The sequence below is a fragment of the Pteronotus mesoamericanus genome, unplaced genomic scaffold (assembly GCF_021234165.1).
Source record: "Pteronotus mesoamericanus isolate MK-2021 breed Mesoamerican mustached bat unplaced genomic scaffold, CSHL_Meso_final contig_1242, whole genome shotgun sequence".
In the NCBI taxonomy this organism is placed as follows: domain Eukaryota; kingdom Metazoa; phylum Chordata; class Mammalia; order Chiroptera; family Mormoopidae; genus Pteronotus; species Pteronotus mesoamericanus.
The window spans coordinates 2941936-2957095 of NW_026555053.1; the positions used below are offsets into that span (position 1 = coordinate 2941936).

Consider the following 15160-nt stretch of genomic DNA (forward strand, 5'->3'; position numbering starts at 1 on the left):
TTACAGTACCAAGATGCTTCTGGTTCAGCTTGTACTCCCCACCCCGCCCCGCCCCCGGCCGGCTTGGAATTAGCTCTTTTTCCACTCCTGCAAAAAGAGCTAATTCCCTTTAATGATTCCTGATTCCCTTTAATGAGGAATGGTATTTGGAAACCAAGATCTAGGCACTAAGTGGGTGCATTCCCATGGAGCTGTCACTGCTTCTAGGCCTGCTGAGACAGAGCAGTTCACATTTCTTTTTAATGCCTGTGTAGTATTCTGTTGTGTAGATGGATATAACAACTGATTTAGTAAGCTCTCCATCGGTGGACTTTTATGTTATTTCTAGTTACTTATGAAAAATCCTGCAACAAATAACCTCTTGTACATAGGTTGTTTTCCCAATGTGGGCATATTTTCAAAGATAAATTCCTAAAAGTAGAATTGCTAGGTCAAAAGTCTTATATAATTATAATGGCGACAGATATTTCAGTTGCCTTCCATAGGGATGATTCCCCTTCATGCTCCTACCAGCATTTCTACCCCATTTTTTGAGACCCAACCCCAACTGTGGAGTTCCAGATCCCTGGGTTTCATTTATCTCTTTTTTCTTTACTTACTTTTGTTACTTCTTGCCTCAATTATCCCAATTGCTCCTAACATCTGTTCCTTTTTCTTGCTCCCATTCCTCTGTAACTGCTATGCTGGCTTAAACTCTTTCAAAAAGTATCATCCTGAGATGCTTCTGTTTTTTCCCTGCACAGCCAGGGGGCTTAGAGTAGCTCCCCTGGGGTTCGGTAGAGTCCTGGGGACTGGCGTTAGGAGCCCCGCAGGTTCTGGGAGGGGCTTAGGTTCTGCGAAGGATGTAGGAATATTAAGACAGTCAAATTCATGAGGCGCTCTCAAATGTAATTGAAAGATAAAATCGATTTAGTAATCTTCCCTTGTTTTTCAACAAAGTTGCCTAGGCAAATCCTAACATTTATTTGCCATTTTAGAATTGGTATGTTACCCTTGTGAATGGGAAGTTCGTTTTCTGACCTCATATCCTCAAATTACCAAAAGAATTGAGGTAGATAGTTATTTATAGAAAATTTCATGACTTCATTTTACAGGGTCTCCAAGAAGCCTAGGGAAATGAAAGGAAAGAAAAGCAAAAAGATTTCTCTGAAATATACGGCAGCAAGACTACATGAAAAAGGAGTTCTTCTGGAAATTGAGGAACTACAAGTGAATCAGTGAGTATTTACTTTCTTACCTTGTTTTGTATGTTGCTATTTTTTCAAAAAATTTCTGCATTTATCACATATTTCTCTTATTGCCTTTATTTCTAATGCCTGGCTGATCACTTTTATATTTTTCTGCCTATTCATACATGTTTATGTGCAGAATTAGACCTGATAATAAGAGTTAATTGTCTGTTATCAATAGGAAGTACTTCTTTTCCTTGTTTGTCTAAGGACATTTTCACACCAGCTGCGTGGATCCCCATTTAATTTCCCTCTTTAAAGTGGGAAGCCATTTCTTCCATTTCTTCTGTTTCTGAACAAAGACACTTATAAAACTGGAACTCTCTACCAATTAAACAACACTCATTCCCCTTTCTCAGCCCCTTTCAAACCCTTATGATGTCCTGTTTCAACAGGTTTAAAAACGTTATCTTTGAAATCACGCCAACAGAAGAAGTTGGAGACTTTGAAGTGAAAGCCAAATTCATGGGAGTTCAGATGGAGACGTTTATGTTGCATTATCAGGTGAGTCTGCGCCAGGGGGAGCCAAAAGCTCTGTGTCTGGAGTGGTCGTGCTCTTGTCCAGGTTGGGGAACCGACAGGAAGGAGGCCTGTCCAGGGAGAGCTGTCCGTGTTTAGTGAGTGGGGAGCGGGGCTCCACACCAGGAGAAAGGAGCTGTGTCTGGTTTCTGGGCGTCTGGTCTGGTCTGCACACTCTGAGATATGGGAGCCTTCAGAGATCAGTTACCTGAAGCTCCCGCTTAGTGTTGCCACTAAATTGAGCTTATACTGTAGACTCGAACAAAAGGCTCACCACAGCCTTCAGAGGAGCCTCTGGTACTGTAGGCACTGACCTAGTTTCCTCCCACCCCTAAACTGTGAACTCCTTGCGAACACATAGTGTTGCTTTGTTTCCTTCTCAGTGACCGGAGACCCTCAAAACATGTTAGTGGAACAAATGTGAAATGGTTTTGTGATGCCGTAGCTAACTCAAGTACTTGTACAAAAAGGTCTCATTATTCCATCAGTTTCCCCAAATTCTTTTTTTTTTTAAGATTTTATTTATTTGTTTTCAGAGAGGGGAAGGGAGAAAGGGAGAGAAACATCAATGTGTGGTTGCCTCTTGCGCACCCCCTACTGGGGACCTGGCCCGCAACCCAGGCGTGTGCCCTGACTGGGAATCCAACCACCAGCCCTTTGGTTCGCAGGTTGGCACTCAGTCCACTGAGCCACACCGGCCAGGACAGTTTCCCCAAATTTTTACAGGCTGCCCAGTCCGCTTCAGGTCGTGTGTTCCTCTGTGTACAAATTCATGACAAGTGGGACGACCGCAGGTGCAAGGCAGTTTGTCAGGCACAGGTGACGCACCCGGGGCCCGGTCTTCATGGAGCCGCTAGCATTTTTCTTAACAGAGGAACTCGTTGAAATTCTGGGGCCCTTTCAAGCCCTCTGACTCTTGCTTTCTCATCACTACTCTTCGGAAGCTGAGTCGGGGAGGCCAAGCAGATTTCCTGGGCTCGCTTGGCCAGTGGAGGGAGGTGGGAAGAGCAGCGGCTGCGCAGGCAGGTCCCAACTCAGCACATCCATTCACCCTCCCTGAGTCTCGTCTTTAAACTTGGATAATCACCCCTCGGGGGATTTTTTTTCAGACTTAAAAAGACACTGTGTAGTGTGCTCATACAATATCAAAGGACATGGCAGACACGCAATAAACATTTAGTCCTCTCTTTTTCCCCATCTTCAGAATATAAAAGCTTTTTCTTGTGAAACAAATTAAGACTCTAGCAGATATTGTTGAGACAACATGACTGGCCTGTCTTGTTTTCAATGATTAGTAGATCTCATCAGGGATTGAAATGCCTCCATCTTCTCCAGGCTGACCCATCACTTAGACAAACTAGAGACACATAATTGTGAAATAAAAAGCGTAGATGTGTGTGATAACTGAACACGCTGCTCTTTCTTTGCATGATTTGTGTATTTCGATATGAGCCATGTGACTTCTTAACTCCAAATGTACCAGAAAGTTTGGTTGACCAACATGCGCTTTGCTGGTGCTCGCAGGGTGGCGGTGCCTTGGTGGCTCCGTGTCGGGAGCTTCCTTCTCAGCCCAGGCTGCCCCAGGCCCGTGAGGAGCGCCTCTTTCCTTCTGGACCCCTCTCCACATGTGTCCTTCCTGGTCTTGTCCCACGGACTTGATTAACTTTGAAAATGTTTTTCTGAACAGGACCTGCTGCAGCTACAATATGAAGGAGTTGCAGTCATGAAATTATTTGACAGAGCTAAAGTAAATGTCAACCTCCTGATCTTCCTTCTCAACAAAAAGTTCTACGGGAAGTAATGATCCTTTGCTGCCAGCCCAGGAGGGTGAAGGAAAGAAGCACCTCGCAGCTCCTTCCTGGGGCCCCTTCACTCACGGGAAGCAGAGGCCCTACCGCAGCGGGGCCTCGCCAGGACGCACTCCCAGGGCCACCTTTGTAACTCCTCCCTCTCCAACTGGACATTCATAGCAACCTTTTTTAAATAGTGAAAGTATACTTCAGGCTTAGTCTCGACCCTTCTTGTTCCTTTGTTTTTTTTTTTTCTTTCACTTAGGAAAGAATGGGAACTTGACTAAAATCTTTGTGTTGTTTTGATCTTAGAGGTTTCATTACTATGTTGTAAGCTTTGGTGTTTGTTTTAATCAGCAGTAGTAATGGTGGGATTTGAAGTCTTGTGATTTAAAGGGGAAGCTATCCACACCAGTAGCACATATATAAGACCCAATAACAAGGTCAGGTTACCTATCCCTATTAGGTTGTCATTGAAAAGTTAAGTTCTTTTATATTTTTGTCTCATCTGTCAAATTGAAGGATGCGAGGGTTATTGGACCTCCTCCCTCTGCTTCCCTTTATGGACAGGAGCTAATAGAAGTCAGTGTTCTGTGTTCAAAGGAAGCATTTCTAGGAAAGGGAAATAATGTCCTTCAACTTCACCAGTAAATTTCGACAATTCTGTGGATGGGAGTCAGTGGATGGGAGGGTCCCGTTGACAAAATCCAGATATTTAGGTAAATTGAAGCTGTCGGAGGCGCCTGCCTGTGGGTGCTGGTGCCTAGAGATTGACTAGATTTGCGAAGCCGCTCCCCTCCGTCCCTGTGGCAAAAGAACGGGTAGCCTAGCATAGGATGTAATTTTTTCAAAAATGTTTGATATCTTAAGAGTGCCTTATTAAAGTATAGATTTATGTCTTAAAATGTGGGTGATAGGAATTTTAAAGATTTATATAATGTTTCAAAGCTTTTAAAATACTGTAAGAAAAGGTTTTTAAAAATTGGCTTATCTGTATATCTGAAATCTTTAAACTTTCTTATAGCTCAAACACTAGGATTTGTCTGCAGGGTTGCAGAGAGAGAATCCTGTTTTAAATAGACTGAAACAAAATTTTTTTTTTTAAGCCCAGCCAACCAATGTTACACTTGATATTCAGATCTATTTTTTCCATTTCTTTTTCTTTTCTATTGCTGCCCACGCTCTGCTTTTATCATCTGAACTCCAGTTTTCTGGGTTTAGTAAAAAACAATTCAATTCTAAACATTAAGTTTTTAAGAAGTTTTTATTCTTAGATAAAAAGTCATATACTTTTTTTAAAAAAATTTGTTTATCCAGGAAACTCTATTAAATCATGCTACTGAGCCTCCATTTTGTCTGATGTTTTGGTTCAGTATTCTTTTATTGTAAGACATAAAACTTAACCAAATAAACTAACAATTAAAAATTTACCAATGTATATTTAAAGCCAATAAACTGTTTTGTTAATAACAAATTATGTGATGTGTCCCTCTTACAGATGTAAGTATTGGAGATGTGTTTTTCATAATAGACTGTTTACATGGACCACGGTCAGGTCCGTGGGTGCAGATGTAAGTTGTGTGTCTTTGCACATCCCTAGAAGCCCACAGGCAGGTGCGGAGGTCAGGTGGCATGTGCCACGGAAGGAGTCTCCGCGCCCTGACCTCGTCTTCTGTCCTATTTCTCAGATAATTTTTTAGTAACTGTTTTCCTCAGAGTAAAAGAAGATGGTGTTAAGGTAGCATTGTCTCAAAAACTGGGACCAACCAAAGTGTCAATCCGTTTACATTCGAAGAGAGTACTCATCCTAGGCTTGTTTGGCCCCAGAGGCCACGTCCATGACAGACACTGAGCCAAGTTTACAATTCCTTTGCTATTACATGACTTTGCAATTGTCTGTAGCCTTTTAGTTCCCTTGTCACAACTTTTAATGCAAAACAGCACGAAATGCACTTCCAGAATTTGGATGGTAACTATATGTGGAGTTACGGTTGTAGCAGCATGGAGAAAACTCAGATGAGTCCCAGTGCATTGAAACCGCATAGCTCTTCTTCATATTTATTAGTCGCAGCCTTCTCTGGTCTCTCTCCTTCTTTGACCTTCTCCTCCACCAGATATCATGACATTTACCATGAATTTACTTCCTCCCAAGAATTTGGACTGCCCATCAGATTGTTGCTGTGCACAATTGCCTTTGTATCTCTTTGTATGAAATAAAAGGTCATTTGTTCATGTTTGTGTTTATTTTTCTCAGTTACATTGTGAGTAGTTCCTGCTAAACAGTGTTGATTAGAGTGAGACTTAATAATTGAAAACAACCCTTTGTAGTCTTTTGAAGGAGCAAACACAACTCAGCTAGCAAATCACTGAATTATCTCAGAGATTTTTAACATGTGAGTAGCCTTTTTAAATGTAATATGCTTTAACCTCAACATGAAAAGAAATAGTGGGTGCGGAGGACAAACTTAACGCCGCTGCGTACTGATTGGTCAGTGGCTGAAAGTTTAAAATTTCAGCAGCATTTAATGTTAAATGACAACATGGACTAAGGGGAAACGGAATAATTCTAAAGGGAGTGCAAATGAACACTTGGAGGTGATGGTCTGTGTGAGCGGCCAGTGATGACCCAACGCCACTCTGAGGGAGAGCGAGGCGGTGAGAATATGGCCTTCCCAGCAGGGCAGCGGTCCGCGGGGTGGCGGGGCGCGGGCGGGGGGGTGCCGCGTCCCTGCGCCTCAGTTCTCTCCTTTGGAAACGGAGCTGATGCTGTCCGGCAGGTGTGCTCCTGAAACCCGAAATAAACTGTTTTAACAACCTATGCTCTACATTGTCCTGCGAAGAAGTCAGTGGAGTTAGAAGGGTCCTGATCAAGGCCTCACAATGTTAAATAATGAAAATGAGAACAAAGGGAAAATAGGAGGAAGGTAAGATGGAGCCTGGAGTGATGAGTAGACAAGGAGTGTGCCCAGGGTCCCCTGTTCCTGGTGGGAAGCCACAGCACAGCTGCTCCCTGCTGGCCAGGGCAAGCCCAAAAGGAATCTGAGAAGACTACCGCCACCATTTTACCTATGACATCTAATTTTCTTTTTTTTATGTTTAAATTGTAAAGTGTGTACTTGCCAACATATTGTGAATTTCGAGATAAAAATGACCTCACAAAGGAATCCAATGGAACCTGTCCCCCATCTGCTGTAAAAGGTATGTGAGCGAAGATCTTTGTCAGTTGGAAACTTGACCTCTTTTTTCCCCTACAAACTCATGTTTCTATTCCACTTCCCTCAGAATTTTATCTTATTGTAATATTTTAAGCATAAGTCTTGGTCACCCTGTCACAATTATGTGTAACAAACTTGTTTTATTTCCTGTGACAATAAGGCTGTTTAACTCAGTCCAGAAAAAATATTTTGCATCATAATTATTGTTACTATGTCTTTGATCAAAGAAATGCAGTATGTTGTCATGACAAAGAATTCTGAAAGTAAGATTTGAAATGCATTTCTTAATGAGATAAATGAAGGTTTTTCAAATGAAGGTTTAAGAAACTTTTGGATCAGTATTACTACTTGCTAGAATGAGGTAGGGTTCATAAACAATTCTCTTCCTAGTTTTCATTTTTATAAATGTAAACTGAGAAACTTTGCTGTCATAGTAAGCATATGGAAATGGGAGGTGTTTTATTAGAGCAAAGTCACCCATTTTTTTACTATGAATTATAACCTTTTGACTTAGAGTCAACTTTGTTGAAACCCAATATGCTAAAGATGCGTTGGGAAAATTGAAAGATTTTAATGCTCCTTTTGCACTACAAATTTTAAACTTCTTTTTCATTATGAAGCGCTGCTAATTCATGAACAGGGAACAGTCTGATGAACTCCCATGCGTTCGCCACACACAACCACACTTTCGTCTCTACCTCCACATGCCCCCTCCCCCAAGGTTATTTTGACAAATCCCAGATAGAGTATTTCAACCATTAATACTTAAGTATTTTTCTCAACAGGGAACAGTCGTGCGGCCAGGAGACATTTGGCAATGTTTGGGGTTATTTTGTGTTATCCCAGTGAAGGGAATGCTCCTGGCATCTATGGGGTAGAGCAAGGATGCTGCTAAGCATCTTACGGTGGGTGCATAGCCGCGAGTCATCCAAAGTGTCAATAGGACGAGGTGAGAAATCCCATTCTTTACAGATAAGGACTTTTTAAAAAATCCCCAAACCATGACCATACCTAAAACATAATTTTAAACCATCCAATATGCAGTGTTTACATTTCCCCAGTCATGTAATTGCTTAAACAGTTCATGTGTTTGAATCAGGTGCCAAATGAGGTCTACCCATGACATGTAGTTGACAGACCTCAGAAATCCCTTAATCTATAAATTAAATTCTACCCCCCCCCCTTTTTTCCATCTTGCAATTTATTTGATGTTGATCCTGTAGAATTTCTACATTCCAGGTTTCTTATTACATCTTTGTGGATCAGACAGTTTGAACTTTTTGGCAAGAATATTTTGAAATTCCTATTACATCACATCAGGGTCTTATCTCTTTATGCTGTCAGGTAGCCTGGTCATTGTGTTCAGATGTTGCCAGCTTGACCCACTTGTTATCAAGTTTCCCATCAGCTTTTCATCACAGGTTACAAGAATTCAGCAGCCACTGATGACTGCCTAGGATCTCTTATTTCATCAGGGTTTACAAAATGGTGATGTTCTAAGTCTATAATTCCTCCATTTCTCAGCTGCTTCTAAAAAGAATTTCTTGTCATCAACTGTTTGGTTACTTTAAAGAGTGTTCATATCAGAAAAGATGTGTGCAATCCACTGTAGATATTTCTTAAAGGTTTTATTTATTTTTAGAGAGAGGGGAGGAAGGCAGAAAGAGAGGAAGAGAAACATTGGTTTATCGAGTGTCTCACACACCCCCAACCAGGGACCTGACCTGCAGCCCAGGCATGTGCCCCCAACCAGTAATTGAACCAGTGACCTTTCAGTTTGCAGGACGATGACCAACCCACTAAGCCACACCAGCCAGGGCTACTGTAGATTTCTGTAAATGCTCAAATTGTCCCTTTTGGGCAGTAGAAGTACCTTCCCAGTGACTATTGAGTCATTGGACATGACCCTAGTTGTATTTAATAGCTTCCTTGCTCTCTGGCATATGATATCTCAGCCTCATCTTGTTACCTTTCTCAGCCGAGCCCTGGAATCCGTCATTTCTCCAAGGACCCCTGTTTACTTTTAGTGGGAAACGGTGTGTGGAGACCGGAACGCAGCCTGTGTGCCAAGGGGGCCGGGTGCTCGTCAGTTCTGGGTTGGTCATTGTTCTAAGCCTTTTTTCATTGAAAATGGTGGTGGTTTTTTTTTAAAAAGAACATTTCCTGAGTTCATAAGACCAATTTTTAAATCAAATGCTTTTATCTTCATATGTGCAAGTCCATGAAAGAAAAAAAAATGCCCCCATCAGTATGTCAGTTCCATGGAGTAAATACTTCCCCACGACTGAGTTCAAGCTTGATATCACTTGTCACTGAATGGAAAATTGGGAAGAGACGCTAACAGTCAGCCCTCATGAGCTATTATAAAACTGCTGATTTTATCCCAAGAATAATAGGGAGCCGTGGTTGGATTTTAAAAAGAGAAGGAAGAAATTGTCAAAATTAGGCTTTAGAAATGCGAGGTGTGGATGGGGATGAGGCAGCACGCAAAGGCAGGTCATGCGGGGCCTCTTCTGGTCGTCCCTCCAGGTCCACTGTCCACCGTCTAGTCTTCTGGGTTCCCTGGAAAGCGGGCCCCACGGACTGCACCGCGGTGGCCCTGCAGCTTCTGGTTGGGCTTGGTCAATGACAAGCACGGCAGGGAGGCAAGTTCTGGAAGGAGGTGAGGTGGGGTTTACTCCAGGTCACTGGGGTGGCTGCCTCTGCCTACCGAAGGCCAGAGCCACGTCCAGGCAGCTCTCCCCCCACAACTCTCCCCCCATGAAGCAAGCTGCCCCCTGGGCTCTGAGTGCTGGTGGTCCCTGCTCTCCCTAACCCCAGGGGCGCTGCATTATCCCCCGGACCCTGCCCTGTCTCTTTATTAGCCTTCTCTCAAATTACCACTTTGAGCGCACTATCTGTTTGCTGATTCACAAGGGGACCAATTAAGGTCTCAATTAGCAAGAGTTTGGTGGCCTGAATTGGATAGTGGTTGTTAGGATGGAAAGAGAGGGATGTATGCTAGAGACATTTATTAGGAAAATAGAGTTGATTTACTGGGTGTTAGGGGAACAGTAGAACTCAGTGGAACACTGGGCCTGCAAGTGCGCCTTTGAAGGAGTCTATGAAGAGGAACGTTTGGGAAGTGCTGTATTCCATTGTTCTACTTGCAAGTCAAGACACACATCAGCATATGAAAATGGTTTGCAAAGTCCCTCAGTCAAGAGAATCTGCTTAACTCTGAGTTACCTAGCTCTCACCAAATGTATTTGACTGCAGTCCCAATCCCAGCCCTCTTAACTTTTTCAGAAAGCTCCCGTTAGCCATCTGTGAAACTCGTTCCATGGGACACATTTCGAAGTGCTGGAGAAAGAGGCTAGACTAGAACGTGACCTCAAGCTAATAACTAGTAAATATAAATATTACTTAAGAAACAAACAAAAAACAAAAAAATTGCTAATAGCAATCTCTGCATATGTGTGTGTGTATAAACATTTTTGTTTCCAGAAACAAGGAATCTATACATATTTAGTGTCTTTGTCTTAATTTTAAACAGAGTCAAGGATCACCACAGTTTTGAGGATAGCTTCCAGGTGCAGACCAAAATAAACAAACTAAAAAAAAATTAACTCGGGCAAAACACAGACAATGTAAGGAGTAGAAGAAAATAAAACAGAAATAACCTGTAATTAAAGCACATCAAGGAAATGAATACAGGGTGCTATTTAAAAAGAAACATTCAGAAATCGGGAAAGGGCATTTAGAATTAAAAATATAATAGCAGAAATAAAAGTTCAAACAGAAGGGTTGGAGAATCAAGTTGGAAAAATTTATCAGGAAATAGAGCAAAAAAAGCCAAAGCAATGAAAAATAGGAGAGACAAGAAAAGCTAGAGCAATCTAGAAGAACAACCTGGAAGACCCATCAGCTAACAGAATTTCTGGAAATAAAGGACAAAGAGTGAAAATTATCAGAAAGAGAAGACAATTTCCTGGAACCGAAGGATCTGAGTGTCCAGTTTCTGCACATACACATGGTGCTCAGCGCAATAAGCAGCAAAAGTCCCACATCAAGGCACATCATCGTAACACATCAGGACACTAAGTGTTCAGAGAATGGGGAGGAAGTCAAAAATAAACAACACCTCAAAAAAACAGGTCACCTCCAAAGGAGAGAGAAACAGATATGAGCGGCCTTCCCAACAGCAGCACAAGGAGTGAGAAGAAGCGATGCAAAGATCTAAGTGAAAAGAATTTACTATGACTATTCACAGCCCAACTATCAATCAAGTCTGAGGGTAAAACAAAACCATGTGCACACATGGTCTCCAGGATTTTATTTTTTTATGTACTCTTCCCCTCACCCCTCAGGAAACTACTGGAGAGTGTACTGCACTAAAATGAAGGAGAACATGAAGCAGGAGGACCAGGTGGGAGGCAGGAAGCAGAGGTGAAGGGGCAGGAGGTGAAGGTGCCCTCAGGACTGTGAGGAGGGGGAGGAGCTGCAGAAAAGTTCTGTGATGGATTGAGAGAACTCTGAGCAAATAAAAACAGAGGGAATTTTATTTTTAATTTTTTTAAATTGATTTTTTTAGAGAGATAAAATACTGATTTGTTGTTCCACTTATCTATGCATTCATTAGTTTCTTGTGTATGTGCCCTGACCAGGGAATCAAACCTCCGACCTTGGCGTATTGGGAAGATGCTCTAACCAACTGACCTACCTGGCCAGGGCCAAAGTGGAGGCAATTTTTAACTGTAAAAAAAAGTGCAAAACTGGACCTATAGTAAACACTTAACATAACAAAAATGAACTACATTGAAAAGTTGAGAGCAGGAAAAATCATATTTTTGATGCGGACACAAAATAGCCAAAGCATTCTTTTCCATAATAGAAAATAAATAATTAATATCAAAAATTGAATAAAAAAATCACAAAACAGCAAGATATACTTATTTTTAGTGGGAATTTGGAATTTTTAAAAATTATAAATCTTAGGAAACTTCTGAAACAATGTACATGTATTTATTTGACTTAAAAGTAAATTTAAAAATGATTAGGTTAATCATAAGAGTAGAAATGCAATGAATATCTTCCAAATCAACAGGGGAAATGTGCAAAATAAAAAAATAATTCAATGCAATAGAATGCAGATATGACAGATACCTACATTGGTAAATTGGTGGACGAATAGGGTGGATTTAGGTTAACACCCACTCCAGTGTCTTCCTGTGCCTTACTGTATTTCAGAGGCTGAAAGATTACAACTACATGTCCTAGATGTCATTGCAAGTATGATTCTGGATGCAATTTTGGCTCCTCGGTCACATTTCCTCTCTGATTTGATTCGTAAGGTGTAAGTGAAGCAGAGTCTGTGTGCGTGTGCTCTTCCTCTTGGCGAAGACTGTTATCGATTGTCTGATTTCTCTGCAGAGGCTTCTTACGACAGAAGCTGTATGGTTCAGGGGCTGGGAAGTGTAGTGACAGCTTTCCAACTCAACAAGTGGCTTCCAGATTTTAGAAGAGGCAGTGGCTCCTCTGGTGGCCTGGCTTTGCAGCATGGATCTCAAAGTCATTTCTGAATGTTCAATTTGGAGTCAACTTCTGTAGCAGCCCCCTGGCCAAGCCCTTAAGCCATTTTATACCCTATAATAATCCTTTTGTACTTAAGCTATGTAGAATGAATTCTGCTCTCTGAAACTGAACGCAGATTATATAAAAGGAAATCAGAAAATAAAATATATAGCCTTGGCTGGTGTGGCTCAGTGGATTGAGTGCCTGCCTGCGAACCAAATGTCACTGGTTTAGTTTCCAGTCAGGGCACATGCCTGGGTTGCAGGCCAGGTCCCCACTTGGGGGCATGCGAGAGGCAACCGATCCATGTATCTCTCACACATCCATGTTTGTTTCCCTTTCTCCCTCCCTTCCCTGCTCTCTAAAAATAAATAAAATCTTAAAAAATATATATAAAAAACTGGTAAAGAACACAAAATGAATTATAGTTAATAAAACAAGCTACACTCTAGCTAATAGAGATACAGTGTCACATTAAAAGTTATAAAAATCTAGCTAGTTGCTGTATAAGAGACATGAAAAACAATGAAATACTACACAGTAGTTAAAACAAATGAGTCAACACGAATGAATCTCAAAAACAATGGTAAATGGAAAAAGTTGCCAGGACTATTCAGCATGTCATTTTTGTAAGATTTAAAAACAAAATTTGGTATTCCATATGCAGTGGGTAGGTCCATACACCAGATGTAATAAAAATACAAAAAACATGAAGAGGGATGGAATGAAATGAACCAAGTTGAGCACAGTGAGTATCTCTAGGGATGAGGGAGAATAATGGTGGGGCTTTAGTTATGTCTAATTTTGTATTTATTTATTAAATAAAGCAAGTAAGGGAAGTAAAATATTTTGATACATTTCATCTTGATGATGGTGGGCGTGGGGTGTTAATATTGTTTTCTGTGCTCTTCTGCATATCTCTGATGTTTCCCGATTTATAAAACACAGACACGCTTTCATAGCTGTCCAGGACATCTTGATGCACGCCAGCATTCACACTGAGTGACCTCTGAACGGCAAAAGGAGACGCGTTGAGGTTGACAGGCTGGTTGTAAAAGGTGAGGATGACACCTGTCTGGAGCAGAGGCCAGCAGCTACAGGGAGGCTTGGAAAGAACGTGCAAAAGGAGCCCGACTGAGGAGAGCTAAGAGGTTGCATCAGGGCGGGGATGGTGTCTCAAGTTCGTGCAAACCGGGAGATGATTTTAAAAATATCCAGACTGAGTAACTTTGTCTTGGGTGGGCCTGAGCAGACTGTCAGCGAAACGAGTCGAAGGAGGGAGAGTAATGGGAGCTGGAGGCCCCCAAGGGCAGGAACTAAGGGAGAGAATTGCTCAAACTAAAGTCCCCCAATTTTCACCCCATGAAGTACACCATCATAATTTGGGAGCGAAGGGTGTTAAAACTGTTCTAAAATTATAACGTAAATCCGGAAACCTGGCTATCCCCAAAATGCAGCGTTTCAGTGAAATAGTAGGCTAGCCTCTCCCACACGTAGGATCCTTTTGCTTTGCTGATGGGGGTTTCCTCGGTCTGCGCGCGGAGGGATGCGGGTGGTGAGGGGAAGCTCTGGGACCTAGAGCCGAGAAGGGGGCGGGGGCCGCGGGCGGGGCCTAGCGGGAGGCACGGGGGCGGAACCGGGGCGGGGCGGAGCAGGGGCGGGGCCACCACGAAGAGAAGACTCGCGCGCTCCCGGCTGCTCACTCGCTGTGGGGCCGCGGCGGCTCCTCTGCAGGGTCGCACCCGAGGAAGGGCTTCGAGCGGCGAGTTGGGCTGTCTGCGGACTGACTGACCGACGGGTGGGCAGAGGCGCGGGCCCCGCGTCCGGCGTCTCCCCTTTGCCAGCGCCCGGCCGCGCTATGGCCTCTTCCCCGGGCTCGGGCAGCGCCAACCCGCGGAAGTTCAGTGAGAAGATCGCGCTGCACACGCAACGGCAGGCCGAGGAGACGCGGGCCTTCGAGCAGCTCATGACCGACCTCACCCTGTCGCGGGTGAGGGCCCGGGCCGGTGCGGGCGGGGGCGGCCACGGGCGCGGGCGGGCTCCGCGCGTGGGGTGAGAGGTCGCGGGCCTGAGGCGGCGGTGGGGCCGGGCCGGGGACGCGCCCGGGAGCGGGGCCGCCCGGCCGCGGCCTCAGCGCTATCCCGCCTTTAGACACCCGCGCGTCGTGGAGGTGGGAGGTCGCGCAGCCGAGCGTGCGGGGAGATGGGCTGGGGCCGCGCGGGCGAGGCGGGCGGCGGGGTGAGGGCGGCCTGAAGGGAAGGGTGACCGGGAGCCCGGGAGGAAATCGCAAACAGCCCGGTGGCGCGCAGTGCGCCTCCTCTTTGCTCTGAGCGTCCACCACCGCGAGCCCTTCGGGACCGCTGGGCGTCGGGGCCGCGGGCCCGAGAGTCCCACCCGCGCTCGGGAGCGCTCTGGGCCGGCCCGGGCGGCGGGGTCTGCGTGCTGCCTTTCTTACTTTCACTCCTCCCGGTGCTCTATCGGCCCGCTTACTGGGCTCGGCCCCGGGTATTTGACGAGAACGGGCAAGGTGCGCGGCGTCGCTGGTGACTGAGGGGGTTCGGGAGGAGGGAGCGAGGCGCGAGCGGGACAGACCCCGGCGAGGTGGGCAGCTGCCGAGTGGCGCCCTGGAGGATGGAGAGCGGGGCTGCCGAGGAGGTGGCTCGGCAGGAGCCGGGCAGGCCTGGAGGAGCCTGATGCTGACCTTGAGGGACCAGCGGGAGGAGGATGGGGGAGGATGTGGATGCTGGGGCAGGGAGGCGGCTGGAAGGAGCGCCGAGGGCAGGGCTGCAACCTGGCGGTCGCGGCCGCCCCGGCCCACCGAGCGGCAGACCCCCTATTGTTTTAGTCAGCACAG

The 15160-nt window shown here is 44.6% G+C and overlaps 2 protein-coding genes across 2 annotated transcripts in view; both read left to right on the forward strand.

The window, feature by feature from the left end:
- The window catches only part of IQGAP1 (IQ motif containing GTPase activating protein 1), a 68756-nt gene extending 63038 nt beyond the window's left edge, over positions 1-5718 (forward strand). The window contains exons 36-38 of the mRNA XM_054589301.1: positions 1095-1217; positions 1625-1733; positions 3436-5718. Coding sequence (XP_054445276.1) covers positions 1095-1217; positions 1625-1733; positions 3436-3549 — 346 coding nt within the window. The 3' untranslated portion in view covers positions 3550-5718. The remainder of the gene's footprint in view (positions 1-1094; positions 1218-1624; positions 1734-3435) is intronic.
- Positions 5719-13980: 8262 nt separating this feature from the next.
- CRTC3 (CREB regulated transcription coactivator 3) overlaps positions 13981-15160 on the forward strand; it is a 70639-nt gene continuing 69459 nt past the window's right edge. Inside the window, exon 1 of the mRNA XM_054589313.1 lies at positions 13981-14296. Coding sequence (XP_054445288.1) covers positions 14165-14296 — 132 coding nt within the window. The 5' untranslated portion in view covers positions 13981-14164. The remainder of the gene's footprint in view (positions 14297-15160) is intronic.